The 21,762-nt window shown below is 45.3% G+C and overlaps 1 protein-coding gene across 6 annotated transcripts in view; it reads right to left on the bottom strand.

The window, feature by feature from the left end:
- Atf1 (activating transcription factor 1) overlaps nucleotides 1-21,762 on the bottom strand; it is a 37,733-nt gene that overhangs the window by 2,810 nt on the left and 13,161 nt on the right. For 5 of the 6 annotated variants that reach the window (XM_036208022.1, XM_036208017.1, XM_036208019.1 and 2 more), the window contains exons 3-6: nucleotides 15,120-15,220; nucleotides 8,133-8,263; nucleotides 4,731-4,910; nucleotides 4,491-4,650 (exon numbers count right to left, since the gene is read on the bottom strand). In XM_036208022.1, the coding sequence (XP_036063915.1) occupies nucleotides 4,491-4,650; nucleotides 4,731-4,910; nucleotides 8,133-8,263; nucleotides 15,120-15,220 (572 nt within the window). The remainder of the gene's footprint in view (nucleotides 1-4,490; nucleotides 4,651-4,730; nucleotides 4,911-8,132; nucleotides 8,264-15,119; nucleotides 15,221-21,762) is intronic. The other variant, XM_036208021.1, reaches the window with a different exon arrangement.

Raw genomic sequence — 21,762 nt, 5'->3', positions numbered from 1 at the left:
GATCTCTGTGAGTTCAAGGCTAGCCTGGTCTACAGAGTGAATTCCAGGACATCAACAGCTGCATAGTGAAACCCTGAGGGTCTAGTTCATCACTAACCTCAGTAGATTCTTTGTCTCCTTCCTACAGGTTCCACTTATTTTAAAGAGGCAGCTCATACATTTCATCCATTTTTAAAAACTGTACTTAGCTGGTCATCTTGTGAGGAGAGAAATAAAGCCCTATCTTTTTTGAGACAGGATCTCATGCAGCCCAGGCTGGCCTCAAACCTCCCTTGAACGTCTTGAATTTTACCTCCACCTCCTGCCTGCACCACACCTGGTTGTGTGTGACACTGGGGATCACATGTGAACAAGCACTCCTGTAACTCTGTAAGACCCTTTCTTGGAGTTTCTAGGTATAACCCTCACCAATTTTCTTCTGTTTACATATGCACTTCATTTATCTTACTTCATCTCTTCACCTCCAAAATAGTGTCTGTCTTCTTACCAAAGGATTCAGAGAGACAAGCAAATGATAGCAATCCTTGCTGTCACGTTTTAGTAAAGATATGTTTTACTTTCAATTAAACTTATATGTATCCACACGATTCTTTCATGCTAATTTTTATTTTTTAAAGACATTAACTTCGGGGTGTGTGTGTGTGTGTGTGTGTGTGTGCGCGTGTGCACATGTAGCTGAAAAAACCCAGCCACACTTTAAAGCCCTCCCTCATCTGTGACTCGGCTTAGGCTGTCACATTCCTAACTCCCTGGTCCCTGTCCTTCTCCTCTTGCACACAGCACATAAAGTTGCCCGTTATATATGCATTCTCTCCAGGAAGCACGTTTTCATGCCTGATCTATGAAAGTGAATGTAGTAATATGTCTAAAATGTATTTAAAGGGACGGGGGCATGGCTCAGTTGATGGAGTGCTTGTCTGGCATGTACGAAGCCCTGGGCTTGATCCTCAGCACCACATAAGTCTCCACTCTGATAGGACTCAGGAAGTGGGAACAAGATCAAAGTCACTGTTGGCTGCACAGCCAGCACGGGCTATACAGACAAATGAAAAAAATATATTTAAGGAGGAGGTAAATGTTTCATGGTGATTGAGTTAAAACAATTTTATGGAAGTGCGCACAGGTAAAGCTGTGTGGAGCTGGCTCTCTCCCTCCACCTCCAGGTCACCAGGCTTCCACACTAGAACCTCTCTCTATCTGCTGAACCATCTTGATCTGTGATTTACCATTCTTCATTTATTATATACAGTGTACTCTCTGCGTGCCCCAAGAGGGCACCAGATCTCCTCACAGATGGTTCTGAGCCATCTCTCCAGCCCTTGATGCTTCCATTTTAACCGTGTGCTGGAGTCCCAAACTGCCCACCTAAGATGGCAAGTTCTGAGAAATGTAGTGTATATTCTGACTCTTCAAATGGCTCTGCCTGTCTCTCACTCTCTCCTTGAAGATGTATATGAAGTCAGGCCTCTTATAACCCTATAGTGACCTTCGTGCTTGGTGAAAGCTAAGTCAGGACAGAGCAAGACCTCCCAGCCAGCCAGCCAGAATGAATGAAAGGGCGACTCCAGGCTCAAAGTTTCCGTGGTCTGCCCAGATCAAAGCAGCCGTAAGGCTCCCGTCATCTGAGGTCTGCTCTAGAGAAGGCCCGGATCTCTTCCATCTGGAAGGTGACGGGGGAGGATGCAGAGGTAGGCCCATGAAAGGGGCCATTCCTGTGGTAAGAAAGTCAAACAACGGGGGCAGGAGAGATGGCTCAGGGCTTAAGAGCACTCCTTGTTCTTCCTGGTGACTCAGGTTTGGTTCCAGCATCCACATGGCAGCTTACATCTGTCTATGTAACTCCAGCCCAAGAGGCTCTCTGTAGGCACCAGACATACATGTACTATACATACATACACACAGGCAAAAGCACACACCTAAAAATAGTAAAATAAACCCAAAACCTGCACAAACAAAAAACACTGGTTGCTCTTGCAGAGGATCCCAGGTTCAATTTCCAGCACCCACTGGTGGCTCACAACCTTCTATAGTTTCAGTTTCAGGGGATCTGACACCCTCTTCTGGCCTCTGTGGGTGCCAGGCACAGATATACTCACGAAAAACGTCTATACACATTTGAGGAAGAAAAAAAAAAGTGGCAAGGCTAGAGAGGTGGCTCAGCTGTAAGAGCAGACCTGAACCCAGCTCCCAGCATCTCTAACTCCAGCTCCAGGAACTCAAAGCCTGACATCATGAGCACTGTCACACAAGAAAGTAAAACTAAAACTCTGAGCAGTGGTGGTGCACACCTTTGATCCCAGCACTCAGGAGGCTGAGGTAGGCGGGTCTCTGTGAGTTTGAGGGTAGCCAGGGCTACAGAGTGAGTTCCAGGACTAAACAAAGAAACCCTCTCTGGAAAAATGAACAGGAGCTGAGAGTTGATCCCACCCCCGTGTGAGTGAGTTCAAAGGGCTTCAGAAACTTAGTTGAAGATTCCTATAAAGCAAGGGTTCTCAACCTTCCTCATGCTGTGAACCTTTAATATACAGTTCATGTTGTGGTGACCCCCAAACATAAAATGATTTCAATTGCTACTTCATAGCTATAGTTTTGCTACTGTAAATAACTGTTTTCCAATGGTCTTGGCTAACCCCTGTGAAACGGCTATTTGAACCCCCCCAGGGGTCACGACCTACAGGTTGAGAACAATTGTTCTAAGGACTGGTGGGTCCAGCTCAGTGACAGGGGTGCTTGCCTAGCAAGTGTGAAGTTTAGAGTTTTTGAGTCTCAACACCAAAAATAGAAACAAAACCTCAAACTCAAGGGAACAGAACCAAAAGAGGCAGAGTCTGAAGATGTGTCAACTGCTACAATCTCTCTTTGCATGCAGGTTCTCTCGGAGGCCAGAAGGTGTCAAATCCCCTGGAGCTGGAGTTACATCCATCCAACATGGATGGTGGGCATGACACTTGGATCCTCTAAAAGAACAGCTGGGTTAGTGGTGTACACCTTTAATCCCAGCACTTGGGAGGCAGGTGGATCTCTGTGAGTTCTGGGACAGCTAGGGCTAACACATCATGAGGCCATGTTTGAAAAAACAAAACCAAACAAAAAAGTGGTGTGTCTTCCTAATTGCTAAGCTAGGTTTCCAGCCCCTACCACCATCTTTTGGTAAAATTAAAAACTTTGAGAGACAAGCTGTTTCATATGGATAAGTAAACATTGAATCCACTGGTGAAGGACGTGTGAAATCACACAGGATTCATGATTCTACATGGACTTTTAGCTTTACGGAAGGTGGAGGCGGGGTTTGAGGTGACCAATTCTACTTTGGAGAAAACACTACCACCAGCATAAAATGGTACAGAGAAATTATTAGGGAAAGGAAGTGTCACAAGTCACTGCTCTCCACACCAGCTTTCAGCAAGCAGCAGAGTCACCAACAGCAGCCACTGACACCCGGGGCGGGGGAGGGGGACATGCTACACCTTAAAGGCTCAGGTGATGGTGGTACTGTTTAGCAAGGTGTTAGCTTGACAAGTATCAGTCTGTATCTTGTCTTTTCAGCACACTCACTGGCTCAAGAACAGCACACACAGCAGTTGCACCTTGCATGGCTTGCTTCCTTTGGCATTTGCTGTGCTAGAACCACAGCACAGGATCTCTAGGGTGTGCTTAATTAAAAAATGCTGTTTGAATAGCTTTGCTTAACAATGCCATTTCAGGCCGGGCGGTGGTGGCACACGCCTGTAATCCCAGCACTCGGGAGGCAGGAGCAGGTGGATCTCTGTGAGTTCGAGGCCAGCCTGGTCTACAAAGCGAGTTCCAGGAACGGCGCAAAGCTACACAGAGAAACCATGTCTTGAAAAACCAAAAGAAAAAGGGGGCTGGAGAGATGGCTCGGTGGTTAAGAGCACCGACTGCTCTTCCAGAGGTCCTGAGTTCAGTTCCCAGCACCCACATGGCAGCTCACAACTGTCTGTAACTCCTGTTCCAGTGGATCCAGCACTCTCCCACAGACATACATGCAGGCAAAACACCAATGCACATAAAACAAAAAAACTATAAATAAAATAAATAAACTATAAAGAAAAAAAGAAAAACAAAACAAAACAAAACAAAAGCCATTTCAACTTTAGGTGTTTGCCTGCATGTATGTCTGCACATGTGTGCACTGCCCAGAGAGGCCACATCACGTCAGGTTCCCTGGAACTGGAGTTAGGAGCTACCAAATGGGTACTGGAAATTGAATATGGGTCTTCTGGAAGAGCAGCCATTGCTCTGAGCTGCTCTTAATCAGAGACGCATCTCACCAGCTCTAAACAAGGTTATTTGAAAGGTTGTGGTAAAACTGAAGAACTCTAGGTGACAGGCCATTTACTGCAGAGACTCACAGATGAACTCACTGATCCCCTGGGAATGAACTAGACATAACCTACTACACATACAACGCTGCCCCACACCTCCTTTCTGATTACCCAGAACCTCAGCCACTCTGGAAATCGACCTACCTGTTTTTCATCAGCCGTATTTCCCTTTTCAGTTGGGGGTCGTCGGTCTTTGTTGTCTGAGATGTAAGAGTCACAGGAGAAGTCATCACCACAGTCTGTGGCAGTGAAGTGGCGGACGGTGTGGTTCGGATCTGGTAGGTCTGCATGTCTCCTGATGCAGCTGTGGAGCCAAAACAGGGAGTTACACACGAGGTGTCCAGAAAGGACGTGGAGATGTCTGCAGAGGTCGGGCACACTTACTCTGCACGACCACCTGGTTGCTCGGGACGAGGATTTGCTGTCCATCCGAAGTCTGTGCGTACTGGAGGATTGTCCCTTGCTGAGCACTGCTGGAATTTGTCATGGCTAGTGTCTGCAGCCCCTGCACTCCATCCGTGCCTGGACTGGCCAACTGTAAGGCTCCGTTTGGGGCAATGGCAACTTGAACCAAACAGAAAAAATTAGTTATAAGGCTATACAGTAATTCAAAGAAGGGAATAAAAACTACACATTTGGGGTTGGGGGTTTAGCTCAGTGGTAGAGCGCTTGCCTAGCAAGCACAAGGCCCTGGGTTCGGTCCTCAGCTCTGGCAAAAACAAACAAACAAAAAACCCAAAACCAACTAAACATTTAAGTAGGTTTGAAGGTAGGCCGTGGTGGTGCACACCTTTAATCCCAGCACTCTAGAGGCAGAGGCAGAGGCAGAGGCAGGTGATCTCTGAGTTCGAGGCCAGTCTGGTCTACAGAACGAGCTCCAGGACAGCCACGACTACACAGAGAAACATTTCAAAAAACACCCCTCAAAAAAGAAAACAGCCAACCAGCCATCAACAATAATAAAAAAAAAAAAAAGATGTATTCATTCACTACCTAGTGACAATAAAGTCAGAAAGCACCTGTGTGCCTGCTCTCTTCCGTGACACACCTGACCTCACGCCTGTGCCTTTTCACATCCAAACTAAGTAATGCTTCCCTTTCAGACTTTGGCTACCAGGAAGTCACAACTTAGCTATCTGTACTGCAGTGTTGTAACTGAAATGACTTTCCCAGAAGCATCTACTCAACTCCACCATATGCTCATAGATTTGCACATACCTCAGTACATGACTCAAGAAAGCGATTTTAGACAGAGGGTCCTTTTGAGATAATAGTTGCAAGTTTTCTCAATTTCTTCTCTGTGCAACAGATAATCATTCTGGCTCTCAAACGTCTGTAACTGTCTCATTAGCTGTTCTAGTTTATTTACTGTAGGATAGAGGTGTCTGCTCTTCATACCTTGAAGTACCCACCACACCCTGCCCTTCTCATATGGACTGATAGTAACATGTATCAAATACGTGTATGGAACACTTACAGCTGCAGGTTGACTGTGTTGGGCTATCAGACATAAGCACCAGTTTGCAGTTGTGTTTATCACACTCAGCACTTGGCATATTTGCCCGAGCTTCCTTTTCCGAGCTGCTGCCTTTAACAGTCTGCGTGTTGGCAGTGCCAGTGAAACAAGTGTTCCCAACAGCGTACGTTCGGCTTTAGCTAAGCCAGTGTCAGCCTCCACACCGTCACTTCTGCAGCCCCATGTCCAGAACTGAGTGCGCACGGGGACTGTGTTTTAAAGAGCTGCCCCACAGCTGGAGACTGGCTCACTGGTTAAGAGTGCTGGCTGCACAATCAGGAGCACCAGAGTCCAAGAGCCTTGCTCATAGAGTAAGTCAGGTGCCCTGTGCACACCTCGAGTTCTAAAGAGGGTGGAAACAGGAGGATCGCTGGAGCTTGCCATCCATGTCAAGTTTAGGGAGAGACCCTGGCTCAAAGGAAGAGGTGGAGCTCAAAAGAGGAGTACACCTGACTTCCTCTTCTAGCCTCTTTGTGTGCATATATGCACAAATAAGTCAGCCTTAAAAAAAAAAAAAAGTGCCTGTAATCCCAGCACTTGGGAGGCAGAGCCAGGCGGATCTCTGTGAGTTCGAGGCCAGCCTGGTCTACAGAGTGAGATCCAGGACAGGCTCCAAAGCTACAGAGAAACCTTGTCTCAAAAAAAAAAAAAAAAAAAAGTTGTCCCTTTAAGTGATGCTTAAATAGGAATGAGGTTAGCATGTGACTATCTGCGTGAGGAAATGGCCAACCAGGAATAACAACCTCAAAGACGTGAATTAAAACAAGCTGTGTGGGCTAGAGGTACACAGAAGTCTGTGGCCAGAAACCGAAGTCCTTAGGCCTGGGACACTTACTACGCTAGGTGGAAAAGAAAGCCCACTGTGGGGCCTGGAGCACGAGTCTTAATTGACAATTTAATCCGTGTACAGTTTGATTTGGTTTTAGAGGGCCTCCTTTAACCAAGGCTGGCCCTGAACCTGCTACATAACCGATAATGATCTTGAAATCCTGAACCTCCTGCCTCTGCCTTCCTAGTTTGGGATTATAGATATGGGTCACCTTACCCAGTTTAGTTGATACTTTAACATTTTATGAAAGGGCCAGTCAGACTTACTAGCATTTTCTCTTGGTGCTGGGAACTGACCCTCGGACTGTATATGGTAGGCAGTCAAGCACTTCCCTGTCCAGCTAGACTGGGACTGCCAAGCAGACTTGTGAATGGTCTTACATAGCAACATTTATCAAAACTCCCAAAGTGATTGATAGACGACTGGCCAGGAAAATCGAGGAGAAAAGCTTACACGTAAATGGCATCACTCATGAGCTGAGCAGGTGCTAGAGGGGAGGAGCTGGAATACCCCTCTGAGTTCCGTCCTTCCTAAGCTCTTAGTGGTAGATAGTCTTAAGGTGTGCCAACAATTTAACAAGAAAGTATGGGGAAATCTAGGAGATGGAAAAGCATATGCCCAATATTATGAAAGACATATAAGTATGCTTAGAAGCATTGGCTGTGGGAGCACACACCTTTAATCTCAGAGGCAGAGGGAGGCTGGTCTGTTAGTTCCAGGCCAGCTGGAGGCACACAGAAATCCTGTCTCAAAAACAACGGTACTGAGTTCATTATCTGTTAACGTTGTTAAATGTCATTTTAACAAATGAAAGCACTTCATTTCCTAAATGACTAGGCAGAACACGAGTGTGAGCTCAAGCTCCAGACTACACTCAACACTGGCTGGGGCATGCACACCTTGGACTGTGGCAGACATGCTGTGTTCTGTTACTTCCCTGTCCATCCACACTAGTGCCTGGCTGGGAGTCCCAGCACAGCCAGCAGCGTGGCTCTCTACCCTGACAGCCCAGCACTGCTCATGGTGCATGCTACCACTGCATCCAAGTCTTAGGTCTTTCTGAAAATACAACTTTCCTGTTTAATCTTTTAATACAGAAGTAATATTAATTTCCACCAGCATTATTAAGGTCCCAGACATAAGGGACCCAAAGAGCACTTGTACATAGGATTTCCCCCCTCCACAAACTATGGAGTCCTGGCTGACCTTGAACTTCAGTATCCCAAGTGATAGGATAATGGGCTCTGCCCACCATACCAGGGGAAACCTATCTACCTTTCTAAATCTCTATTCCTTCACCCATGGTCAACTCCTATCTCACAAAGTTGTTGAGATCATGTAGAAATGCACATGCGTTACTAATGGCAGTCTTTCTGTAGACATGTCTTTCCACAGGTTAGTTTTGTGTGTCTACCATACATGGGACCATCTCTATACATACTGTATTGTCCGCTGCTGGTCTGATAGATGGGGGTTGGAACAGACATAGACGTGACAGCGGAAATACCAGGACTTTCTCCGTCTCCTTTTCTGCCCCGTGTATCTTCAGAAGAGAGGTCTTTCAAAATTTTTCTGTTAAAAAACAAAACTCTGTTAATGAGAGTGCCTTACAAAGACAGTCTCTACTGCCCTCCCTCTTGTAACTGTGTAGACTCTCCCAGGCTCCCAAGTGCTGGCATTACAGGAGCCACCACACCACCCCTGTCCAGGTTAAAAGTGCAATATCTAACCATGTGTGGTGCTATATGCCTTCAGGCTCAGTTTGGCAGGCTGAGGCAGGAGGATTGCTTTGATCAGGAATTGAAATGAGCTGGGACCACATAGTAATGACCTGTCTCAAAGACAGAGAAGAGATTAACCAAAAGCAGAAGGCAGTCCTAAGTCAGCCCTGCACGTGGCCGTGTCAGAGGAGGGGCAGGCTGCAGCTGACTTCAGGTGTCAGCCCACCAGGAGGGGAATCAATCCCTCCTGAGACCACAGACTCCAGTTTCTGCTGTGCCTTCACATGTTTGTTGTACCTTTCTTTGGTATCTGGCATGGTGTGAATGGGTGTGGGGAGATCCCCACTGCCTGTAATGTGGTGTTTATCTCTTGGATACATCCTGTTCTACTGGGCAGTCTTACCTGTGATTATGAAGATGATTTCTTCCTAAGCTGTACTGTCTAAATGATAATAATAATGCTAGTCTAAACAGTTTTGGTGATAAAAAAATAAAATAAAACAAAGTGTCACACAGCTAGAACACACGAGCTTCTATTGAAGAACCACATAGACTGTGGCTTAGGTTAATGATTAATAAAAACAAGTGAGTCTCAGTTAGCCCAGCTAGCTTAAATTCTTTTAACCTTAGTGTTGGGAGATGTGTTCACAGGTTTCAGAGTGCATCACAGCTGAAACAAAGCTTTGAAAATAATTTAAAGTTATACTAAGATGTTTTTGTCCAATAGCTTTGAGGTGAAAACACAGGAAGACAAGGTTTTAGAAAGACACATAGTTGAGTGAGGAACTCTTTAAGGTCAGGGAACAAGAACAATGCAGCCAAAATATCACTAGCTGACATTCCTTTCTTGCTAGGATTGGTTGATGACCAAAGGTGATGATTAATTTCTTGTACCCATTTCTGCCCTCAATCTCCTGATACAAAAAACTATTGTTGGGTATGTATCATAAAGATTTAAAGTAGAGCTGACTGATTCTTTTTCATATGTAATAAAGTTTAGACTTGTGATTCCTTTAAGATTACCTTTTAAGATAAGTAATAAAGTGATTGGTCCTTTCTTTGTAACTGTAAAACACAGCCTGCCAGTAAAAGTCCTAACTGAGAGGACTATCTTGCTTGCTTATACACTGTTAATCTATAACAAGCTGCTTGGGTATGAATGTACGTGGGTTCTTGGGATAATTTGTTTTTCACTTGTAATATGTAAAATGTTTAATTATGTTAAGGAATATGGAAAACATGCTGTTTTTTATTTGTATTCGTTGTAATTATTCACTTGAAAAACTATGTAACCGCACTGTGACTTTTATATTGCCTGAAAGATTTTGCTGGAAGAAAAATAGAGAGGTAAAATGGGTTAGAAGGAATAGAGAATGCAGAAGAAAGAAAAGGTCTGAAGGAAACCATCCAGAGTGTGTGTGTCTTTCTCCTTTAACCCCCCTCCCCCCCATAAAGACGACTAGTACATACAGACTGTGGATTCCCGCTGAGCTCTGCCCTGCTGAGGGCTGGCCCCCCAGGCAGTGATACAGCTCAGTGTGCTTTATCAATTCACTCCATTTTAATTCTCCAGAGGAGTGAGGAGCATGTAGTCTTTAAACTCAGCCAGCTGCTAAAACAGATCTCAGAGTCACAAGAGAGCAGAGTCAGAGGCATCACAATGCAGTCAGAGCTGTTGCTAGGAACGGCTTTAAATCTCAGAAACTCCTTTCCATGTCAATCATCCTCAAGTGACCTTGACTCAGGAAATCTAGAGTTTAACTAACTGAAGGTTCCGCTCTCTGGAATTCATTCTCCAGCACTCACCTCAGCTTAGTTCAACATGGCAACGTTCATGTGTACACCAGTAACTAACAAGACAGATCTTAAACTCGACATGGAAGGAACGGTGCCTCCCTGTTCCTGAGGCAGTCTGCTGTAGCGGCAGGCAAGGACAAGCCTGCATCAAGGGCAGGATCCCGGAGAAAGGAGCAGAGGGTCTGACTCACAAATTGTAGTAAGCCAGTCTCATCCCAGATCGACATGCAAGGACAGAGAAGCCACTGCTTGTCCCCAGAACAGCTGTCAGCAGGAACTCCAGAAGGAGAGACTAAGGAATCCTTCCCAGAAAGGAAACCTTGGAAACCTAGCACAGCTGCTGGATTCCTGGAAAACCCCACAAGGGAATGAATTACAAGCAAGCAAATCAAGTAGCTTCGCTATTCATCCACAAAGAGAGCTGGCCTGAGAGGGAAGGGTTCCTTGTGAGAACTCTGTGTAGCCCTGGCTATCCTGGAACTCACTCTGTAGGCGAGGCTGTCCTTGACCTCAAGAGCTCCGCCTGCCTCTGCCTCCCAATGGCGTACTTCTTCCTGTACAGTTGGGCCACTTTGCCAGTCTGCTGGCCTTTCAGTGTCCTCGGACAACCTGCACTTCTTCACCTTTGGAACAGACGGAGCACTATACTTCTGTCGCACCTCTCTGGAAAGTGGGGAGGACATGATCTTCCCCAGTGTGAGAAGGTGCACTGAAATACCGTTAGCAGTTCTTGCTTCGGTCACAAAGGGTTTGAACTTCATTTTGGCCATGACAACCAGTCGAATACTCCCTATCTTGGTTTCTTGAGACAAGGTCTTTCTACACAGTGCCAGCTGGAACTCACCAGCTAGAAGGCTGCCTTCCAACTCAGAGATCCACCTGCCTCTGCCTCTCAAACACTGGGATTAAAAGCATGGACCCTAGTCAGGTGGGTTTACTGCTGTCAGTCTTTCTGTAATTAAGGTTTTGCGTTACATCCCACAAAATTTGATGTTTTGCAGATAAACCCCAGACAGTCTCATTTAGCCCAGAACTCTCTTCCTAGCTAAGGATGACCTTCAACTCCTGATCATCCTGTCTCCATGTCTCAAGAGCTCAGATTACAAATGTGTGTAGCTGCCTGATTCTTTGAAAGCATTTTTATTAGTCTTTATGCATGTGCCCGAGGGGGGTAGGTTCCCCTCTCACAACACAGGTCCCAGGGACTGAACTAAGGTCGGCAGGCTTGGAAGCAGGCCATTTTACCTGCTGAGCAGTGTTGGGGACTGAGTGTGACAGGCAAGCACTCTACCAACTCCAGTGTACTCCGCATGAACAAGTTTTAATTGATGAGGACTAAAATGCAAGCCGGCCATTAGCTCAGTTCACACGTGTAATCTCAGCACCCCAGAGGCTAAGGCAGGAGGACTGCTCCAAGTTCTAGACCAGCCAGTACACTGGGATGGGTAGGTAGGTGTTGGCTGTCATAGAAAGTATTACTCCTGCAGCGGATTCTCTGTCACTTACTGGTTTGTCTGTATGTGTGAGAGAGCAGAGGCTGGATGACAACCACCCCAAGTTCCTTTCTCATTTTTCAGGTAGATCATCACCTCCATGTATATGAGGGCTTCCTGCTGAATTCAGCTTTGAGTAGTAACCTCTGACACCTAGAAACCTTACCTTGAGAAGCTTTTTCTCAGATTCTAGCCTCCTTCGGTGCTCAGCTTAGGGAGCAAAACCCAGTCGAGTCCTTCCTTCCACACACTAAGGCAGTCAAGCACTCTGGTACTTGCTTCCATCCTCCACCCCACCTCACCACCACCCCCTTGTTTGGTTTTCAAGACAGGGTTTCTCTGTGTAAGAGTCCTGGAACTCATTCTGAAGACCAGGCTCACCTTGAACTCACAGAGATCCACTAATACCGCACCATATGGTTTCACGTTTTATACTTGTATGCAGGCGTTTTTCTGCTTAATCAAGTGGGTGTAAGACAAATAAGTACTTGTTTCAAGAACTATTCTGTGAAAGTTTAAAAAATCCAACTTTTTGGTTCTTTTAGTGACGACTTTTTTGTTTTTGAGACAATGTTTCTCTGTGTGGTTTTGGTGCCTGTCCTGGAGCTCACTCTGTAGACCAGGCTGGCCTCAAACTCACAGAGATCCGCCTGGCTCTGCCTCCCAAGTGCTGGGATTAAAAGCGTGGGCCACCACTGCCCGGCTAGTGACTACTTTCAATAACTTGTGATAGGTCTACAGTAATCAGTATAAAATTCCAAGAGACTATTCCTGTCTGGAGTACCCCCATATTCTCCCTTTCCTTCCCCTTCTTGTGGTACTGGGGACCAAACCAGGGCCTTGCACATACAGGTTAAGTGCTCTACACTGACATGCATTTCCAGTCCCCTATTGTATTACCAAGCCACCAAGTGACTCACAGCTAGTGTCCTAAGAAGCCAACAGAAACAAGTAAGTAAACACTTTATCTCTGGGGTAGCACAAGGACAGGCCCAGGGCCTCGTCCATGCAGGCAAGACGTAACCACCAGGTATACCCTGAGTACAGAATCCAGGCCAAAAGGTAGGTTTCAGTCCATTATGGCTAACAGTGCTGTTCAAACACCTGCTGTTTGCTAGCTTAGTGGCCATTCCTTTCTAGATAATCTTTTTAAGATCCAATGGTTATCTGAACTGGGAACACAGCTCAGTGATAGCTTGCCTAGCACATATTTACCAGCATTAGGAAAACATAACTCATGTTTAAATCTGGTATTCTCCAATTTTTCCTGAAGACTCACCCAGACACAATCTTGCACACATTTCTCATTTGGGAATCTTGCTTTCTGAAGCCAATATCTCAGGCCCTGGAAACACCCATCCTCTCCTGAGGGAGTAGCTCCAAGCGCCCTTCCCTGTCTCTTGTGTGGGAGTAAATCAGATGGCTGTAGGTCTCTCACCGCCCTCCTCACTTCTATTTACTTCCTGTGCTCATCTTAGGTCATCTCTCAGGCCCTTCCTGTGCCCCCAACTTCCCAATTCCTCAGTCACATCTAAACTGCTGTTAACACTTATTTTAAATTTCTCAGCAGACCTCAAGACCTATCTTTCTAGTTTTCTTCCTTTTCAAAGTCCTCCCAGTTTCCTGGTCCAGTGTGGGTTTGATTCCTCTTTCTTGGTGTCTTTCTTGACTTAAATTAGACACAGAGTCCATGGTGACTGATGGGAGATTCTGTGTGCTAATAACATATATTTCTTTTTTCTTTTTCTTTTCTTTTTTGTTTTGTTTTGTTTTGTGAGACAGTGTTTCTCTGTAGCTTTGGAGCTGTCCTGGAACTCGCTTTGTAAACCAGACTGGCCTCAAACTCACAGAGATCCATCTGGCTCTGCCTCCCGAGTGCTGGGATTACAGGCTTGCGCCACCACCACCCAGCGACATATTATTTCTTGTAGCTTCTTATCATTTTCAATCACATTCTTTAGGATTTCCCCACCACCACCCCAAGTGTCACTTTGTTTTGGGGAGGTGTCCTCTGAAACACCATGTTTGGTGGTGAACGTGTGCTGCAGAGACAGACTAGCAGCAGGGACGTGCCCTAACTAGGGGCTGGCCCAGGCTCTAGAACAGCAGACCTGCTCCCTCTTGCGTCTACCCTGCATTATTCTGTCCTTAGCTGCCGCCTTACAAACTTTGCCAGTCCCGTCCAAACGGAGATCAAGTTAGTGTTGCCTTGACTCATACCTGGTATTCATTCCTATTTATTTCACAGACACACTGACCCTATACAGACTTCTCTCACACCACCTAAGATCGTACTAGTGTTTACAGGCCTCATCATTCTCTGGTTCCTCCTACCACACAGCCTCCAGATTTGGTCAATTCTACCATGGACGTGCCACACATTCACTCACTCCAAATATAACCCTACTTCTTCCTACCCATATGAAATTACAGACAATTCCAAAGGCCCTGTCAGCTGGTTGTAGTACTCACAGATCCCGATTAACTGAGCAAGTCATTACTAGGCATCTACTAAGGGATGGTTATAATGCTAGGACCTGGCACCACAGAAAAATAGGGCCACCCCCCTTCAAATGGAATTCTTTTTTTTTTTTTTCCCCCTTTGAGAAAACAGGGTTTCTCTGTTGGAGCCTGTCCTGGATCTCACTCTGTAGACCAGACTGGCCTTGAACTCACAGAGATATGCCTCCCGAGTGCTGATATTATAAAGGCGTGTGCCACCACCACCACCTGCTCAAATGGAATTCTATGGGGCTAGAAACATGGCTCAATGGTTACTGTTTTAGCAGAGGACCCAGGTTCAGTTCCCAGCACCCACATGGCAGCTCACAACTGCCTGTAACTCCAGTTCCAGGGGATCCGACACCTTCTTCTAGCCTCCTGAACACACAGGCCAACACCACGAACAGAAGTGACTCTAAAAGCACTAACAAGTGCTAAGAAGAACTGCAGAAGACAGACGTCACTGTCTCAGGCCCGTCAGGAAGAGGTAAGTCGAGGTTTCCGGTAAGCACACACAGGAGTTATGCGGAATGTAGAGGTATTGCAGACAAGCTACACAAGGGCCTGGACTAAGGCTCAGACTCAGAAAGAGAAGACACAGCATACAATACAGTCCAATCCTACACTTGGCAGTCCTGCTTTTATATGGCTACTAGAGTTAAAACTGCCAGCAGGACACAATGACATATGCTTTGAATCCCAGCACTTGGGAGAAGAGGGAGGGGGATTTCTGTGAGTTTGAGGACAGCCTGGTCTACATAGAAAGCTCTCAAAAACAACAAACTATTTTAAGCCTAAATTCTTTAGCTGAACCTGCTTCCACCGTGCCTCTCTTAACTGCGACCTTGCCTAGCCATGCTCACACTCCTTATTTTCACAGAACGATCTGAACACGTTTGATAACCAAGTACCAACCTGTAAGATGGACGCCGAGCCAGGATCCCGTGGGCTTTCTGTGAGGAGCCTATGCTGTCAGATGAGTCCTGAGACTCCTCACTTTCTGATAAAGATGACACCTAAAAATCAGAACCGATTTTAATACGCTGAATACAGACGGAAAGAATCGAGTTTTTACTTTCAAAGAAATGATCTGTCTCCTGTCACCCAATTCACTGCACATCACTCCTCAGGTCTAACAGGAAAGTGGGAGCACAGGAACTAAAGAAACAAATGGGTGCAGCCCCCCTCTAATCCCAGCACCCGGGAGGCAGGGGCTAAGAGGGAAGCCAGCTTGGTCTACAAAGCGAGTTCAGGACAGAGAAACCTAGAAGGAAAGAACATACAATACAGTGGCCCAGAACTAACAGAGCGTATGTCTCCAATAAAATGGTGCTAAGTAGGGCTGGAGAGACGAGTCAGTGTTAAGAACACTAGCTGCTCTTCCAGAGATTCAAAGTTCATTCCCAGTATGCAGACTGAAACACACTGATACACATAAATACACACGTAAAGAAGCCTTGAAGTGGTATTATTCTACTAGTTACAAATAAAAAGACACTTCTGATCTCACCCTGAGCCATATTTAGAGATTCTGGGTTTGAAAAGCCTATTAGAAACCTAACTGTTCTCAGGAGACTGCTGAATCTGTAAGTCTGTTGGGCGCATGCATGTGGCAGGCTGGGGGTTGAAATGGCTCATGATTACGAGCTTGTACTGTTCTTCCAGAGGACCAGAGTTCAATTCCTAGCAGCTACACTGTGCTGCTTCAGGAGGATCTGATGCCTCTGGCCTCCACAGGTATCTGCACACACATAATTTAAAATAATAAACATGAATATTTGGAAGGCAAAGCTCTTTGGAGTCCTTAAAGCCATAAAATTTAACAATCACACTTAACTCAAGAGTACTTTAGTATTAATAAACTGGCCGGGCGGTGGTGGCGCACTCCTATAATCCCAGCACACGGGAGGCAGAGCCAGGCGGATCTCTATGAGTTCGAGGCCAGCCTGGTCTCCAAAGCGAGTTCCAGGAAAGGCGCAAAGCTACATAGAGAAACCCTGTCTCGAGAGAAAAAAAAAAAAAAAAAAAAAACTGGTAAGAATAAGGAGAGCCGGGGAAGGGGTGGGCCATGCCTTTAATCCCAGCACTCAGGAGGCAGATCTCTGTGAGTTCGAGTCCAGCCTGGTCTACAGAGCGAGACCTAGGACAGGAACCAAAACTACACAGAGAAACCCTGTCTGGAAAAACCATTTAAAAAAAAAAAAAAAAAAGCAGAGATCAAAAATTCTGACTGAAGAGGAAAACCAGGAAGGGAGGACCTTCAGTCAGTTCCAACCTCTGCAGCTACCATCTTTCACACAGAAGAGCAAACCAAGCCACACTGTGGCCGTGTGCTGCACAGCTGGGAGGCCAGCAGCCAAGAGTCTGAAGTCGCCTGCCTCACTCACTACCCAGCAAGACTCTGGCTCCAAACAAAGCCAACGCTAACCTGAGAGCACTGCCAGCCAGTGCGCTCAGGAGGAAAAAATGACTGACACCCTCCTTCCCAGACAGAACAGCGTCTCAGGACCTCTGTCAGGTGGCTAGGCAGGGATCAGCAGGGTTGGAAGTCCTGGGAATGGGACCCCCTCTCTCATCATCAGCGTAGAAAACCAAGAACTCAAACTGTAGCACCCTGACTTCTGCTCAACTAAAATCTAAGTCATGGCCCTGGCCCTGGATAGGTGATATCCTCTACTGCCCAAATGCCATCTATCCAACCTTAGGATTATCTGGCAAGTCAATTCTAGCCAGGAGGCTTCCTGATAAAAAAAAGCAAGGACCTAGTAATCACTGTCCTTCCCATAAAAATCACCCCAAATGGTTCTGTCCATAACCTGGATAGGAAAATGAGCTCCCACAAAATAAAATCCCCATATTCTAGAGGCTTTAAAACAAGTATAAAATCTTTTTTAAAATGTAGATAGGTATGAAGGACTACATTGAGAGTGTAGCCCAGCATACTGCAATAAAATATCTTCCTTCTACATACTACTCTGTGCAGAATTCTTGTGATGGAGTTCCAAAAGCCAGGAAGACAGTAAGATCCTGGTGACAGCTACTAGCCACATGTTCCTATCAAGTATTTGAAACGCCGTTTTTTTTTTTAAAGATAGGTCTATGTAGCTCTGGCTGTCCAGCAACTCTCTGGAGACCAGGATAATCTCAAACTCACAGAGGTCCGCCTGCCTCTGCCCCCCAAGTGCTGTAATTAAAGGTGTGTACCACTACATACAGCTTAAATGAATAACTTTAAGTTTATTTAACTAAATTAAAACTGATAAACTTGCTAGCTGCTGGCTATATACTGAAAAATGCAACCCTAGCCAGGCGATGGTGGCGAATGCCTTTAATTCCAGCACTCAGTCGACAGGCGACTGGATCTCTAAATTCAAGGTCAACCTGGTCTACAAAGCTCAATTCCAGCTGGGTGTTGGTGGTGCATGCCTTTAATCCCAACACTCAGGAGGCAGAGCCAGGCGTTTCTCTGTAAATTAGAGCTAGCCTGGTCAACGAAGCGAGTTCCAGAACAGGCTCCAAAGCTACATAGAGAAACCCTGTCTCGAAAAACCAAAGAGCCAAAACCAAAACCAAAACCCAAAAAACAAAAACAAAAACCAAAAACCTCCAAAACAAAGTGAGTTCCAGGACACTCAAGGTTACACAGAGAAATCCTGTCTCGAACCCAATCCCTGTCCTCTCTCCTCAAAGGAAAGAAAAATGCAATCCTATCTTGATACCTGTCAAACCTAGAACTTATCAGGAATAAAAGATTTATTCATTAATACAGTAACAAGTATACTATAATTTGTTATCATATTGTTTTTACTGAGTCTGTAATATATCAAAGTCACTAAGTCAACATATAAAGGAAAACCAAAAGGTCAAAGGGTCTGCCTGAGGCTGAGGGCATGGTGGCACATTCCTTTAATACAAGGCTACACAGTAAGACCTTGACTCAAAAAAAAAAAAAAAAAAAAAGAGATTCTTGCTCTGTTTCTGAAAAACTCTTTAATGCATGCTAGCTAGACAGGAGCTAAGCTTTCAAGTCTGCAGCCTCATCCCTTACTGAGTGTAAAGATAACTGAAACTTCTACAGATTAAATCCTTCAAAGGCACACAAGAACATACTTTCAGGAGAATTACAATTCCATCTATTTCCTATTCCATAACATACTACCTTTCTTTCAAAAGACCCTCATTTGTAAAGCTAACTGTACAGAAAATATACTTTACTATGTAAAAAAAAGCAAACAATGCCTACTGCCACAGCTGTGTGGTTAACTATTACGCAGTACAAAAATTTGGAAACAGAATAAAGTAAAAATCAAGTGAAAACCCTCCCAGGCTTGCAGAGGATCATACTCCTAAGCCCACTTCATCTTGGCTGGCGCTGCCCTGCCGGGAGCTTCTGTAAAGTCATATCCACCTGCCCTGCTGCTGAGCATTTCCTTGGGGGAGGACACCCTTTTCCTGATAGTGTCAAATGCCCTCTGAGGAGCTCTCTGTAGCTCCAAAGGGGGAATACTTTTAGGACTTCTCAGGGTCAAAACTTCACTGCTGGGTGAATTCTTGCCCATGTGTTCATCCCTCCACCACACAGGAGACGTAACAGAGAAACGTCTCTTATTGTTTCACTCTGTATTTGCAGCCAGAATCTTAACCAAACTGGTATACCAGGGTTGTTAATGCAATAATGGGGGAGGGGTGGATGACGACACACACAAGATGCAAACTCTCCTAGTGCTGTGAGGCTTAGGGTTGTCTGCCCTGAGTTTTGACATGCCCGTTTTTCACTGTTGGCAACTTATTGTGTTCCAGTCAATGCCCTTACTTTAAAAAAATATATATTACTTGCCGGGCGGTGGTGGTGCACGCCCTTAATCCCAGCACTCAGGAGGCGGATCTCTGTGAGTTCTAGGCCAGCCTGGTCTACAGAATGAGATCCAGGACAGGCACCAAAACTACACGGAGAAACCCTGTCTCAAAAAAACAAACTTATGTGAGTGTGGGTGTTTAAGTATCTGTGTACATGGATGCAGATGTCCACAGATGCCAGCAGAGTGAGCCAGATCCCTTGGACCGGGAGTTGCACAGGTGACTATGGGCAGCTTGGGAACCAAACTTGGGTCCTCAGCAAGAACAGCAAATGCTCTTAACTCCTGAGCCATTTCTCCAGCCTAAAATGTCCTTGCTTTCAAATGAGAATCAGATGTCTCTGATAAGTGCTCATCCACACAGTAATTAAAGGGACCTAAATGTCACTAGTGGTGGATGCACACTTTATTCCGAGAAACTCTATACTAGAGATAGGTTCCAAGTGAAAGTGGAGCTAGACAAGCAGGGCTAGACAACAGTATCTCTTGAGTATCAGTTTTGATTAACAGATAAGACTAAATAAATATATGGTGCCATGTTTGATTGTCAGGAATTAACAGGACAGAAAGTTAAGACCTTCAGAGGCAATCAAAAACAGGTTTAAAAAAAGTGATACTGTTCCACTATACATTGCTCGATCGAAATGATTCCCAGTAGTCTTCCATTTTTAAAGCTTAAAGGCCAGTAAGAAATGGAGCAACAGAAAAAGCAGAAACAATAAACAGCAGAATCAGTCACATCATTAGACGCAGATGATCAAACACTTAAGCTTGATGTTGAAGTAATAGAACTGATGTTATAAAGGATTTACCAAGGAGACACTAAATCACACAAAGCAAATTTAGAGAAGGAAGCAATGCTTCCAAAATACTGCAAAGAAAAGCAGTAAGGTTGGGCGGTGGTGGCGCACGCCTTCAGTACCAGCACTCTGGAGGCAGAGGCAGGAGGATCTCTATGAGTTCGAGCCTGGTCTACAGAGTGAGTTCTAGGAAAGGCTCCAAAGCGACACAGAGACACCATGTGTAGTTGAAGTTTTCCTGTGTCCACCTGGCTCCTGCAGCCACTCAGACCCAAGTAAACACACAGACGAATATTACTTATAAACTGTATGGCCATTGCAGGCTTCCTGCTATCTAGTTCTTATTATCTTAAATTAGCCCATTTCTACAAATCTATACCTTGCCATGTGGCCCGTGGCTTACTGATATCTTTACATTTTACTTCTCATGGCTCAACGTCTCCTGACTCCACCTTCCACTTCTCAGTATTCTCCTCTCTGCTTATCCTGCCTATACTATACTTCCTCCCTGTATTCTCCTCTCTGCTTATCCTGCCTATACTATACTTCCTCCCTGTATTCTCCTCTCTGCTTATCCTGCCTATACTATACTTCCTCCCTGTATTCTCCTCTCTGCTTATCCTGCCTATACTATACTTCCTCCCTGTATTCTCCTCTCTGCTTATCCTGCCTATACTATACTTTCTCCCTGGCTACTGGCCAATCAGCATTTTATTTATCAATCAGAGCAAAACATTCACAGCATACAGACCACCCCACAGCAACCCTGTCTCAAAAAAACAAAGAAAAAGAAAACAAACAAAACAAAACAAACAAACAAAAAACAGAAACAAAAAGGAAAAAGAAAAAGAAAAAAGAAAAGTAGTATGCCAACCAGGTTGGGTAGATAGATATGTTTGTTCACCAGGATGAAGCCTATCCCCAAGAACCTGCCTCTCTTCTAACAGGCAGCTCAAGAGACAGTGCAGGATCACTGTCCCAGTCTACCGTGGAGTATAAAAACCCCATTTCTCTAGAAAAGCACAGTTCTGCAAATGGACAAGCTGAGCCCATGACCTGGGCAGACTCCTGCCTCTAGTAGGATGTTGAACACTCACTGGGATTTGATGGTACGGAGACTGATCTTTGGGCTTCAATGCTATTGCTTCTCCTACTCCCCAGTGCCTGAGAAACACTACTGGCTTAGACATTAGGCCCCTAGAGATGTAGGAATTGGAATCTCTTAGGCATGGGAAAACCTGCCCTGCACATGCACACAGGCTACAAAGCTAAGTGTAACTAGGGGAGATTCCTGGTATGCAAAGGAAAGATTTAAGGTCAAGAGCGCTCTGTGGATATCTCACAAATGACCCATCTAAATGGTACACAAAACAAGAGACACTACCTTCAGTTCACTTCTTCCTGGTACACTGTAGTACCCGAGCACCCACAAGACACTGCTCTAACACCGTCCATTTCTCCCACTCTACCCTTCCATTATTTATTATATCCAGTACTAACTATTTTTGAGACAGGATCTCAGTGTGTAGCTTGGCTGGCCAGGAACTTGCTTTGTAGACCATGCTGGCCTTTAACTCATGCGTGCCTGGTGCCCTCAAGTCAGAAGAGGGTGTCAGATTCCCCGGACTGGCGTTACACATGGTTGTGAGCCCCGTGTGGGTGCTGGGAACCAAATCAGAATCCTCTGCAGAGCAGAGCTCTTAACTCTGAGCCATTTCTCCAGCCACAGTGATATTTTTACTTTATTGTTAAGAGCTTTAACATTTTTTATGTTCATCTACTTTTGTTTTGTTTATATGTATTTTTCATCTTTAAAGCCTTTTAAACATTATTTTTAGCCGGGCAGTGGTGGTGCATGCCTTTAAGCCCAGCACTCGGAAGGCAGAGGAAGGTAGAAGGCAG

The sequence above is a fragment of the Onychomys torridus genome, chromosome 16 (assembly GCF_903995425.1).
Source record: "Onychomys torridus chromosome 16, mOncTor1.1, whole genome shotgun sequence".
Taxonomy (NCBI): domain Eukaryota; kingdom Metazoa; phylum Chordata; class Mammalia; order Rodentia; family Cricetidae; genus Onychomys; species Onychomys torridus.
Note: the sequence above shows the minus strand (reverse complement) of the source record. Positions and strands in the feature narration are given on the sequence as shown.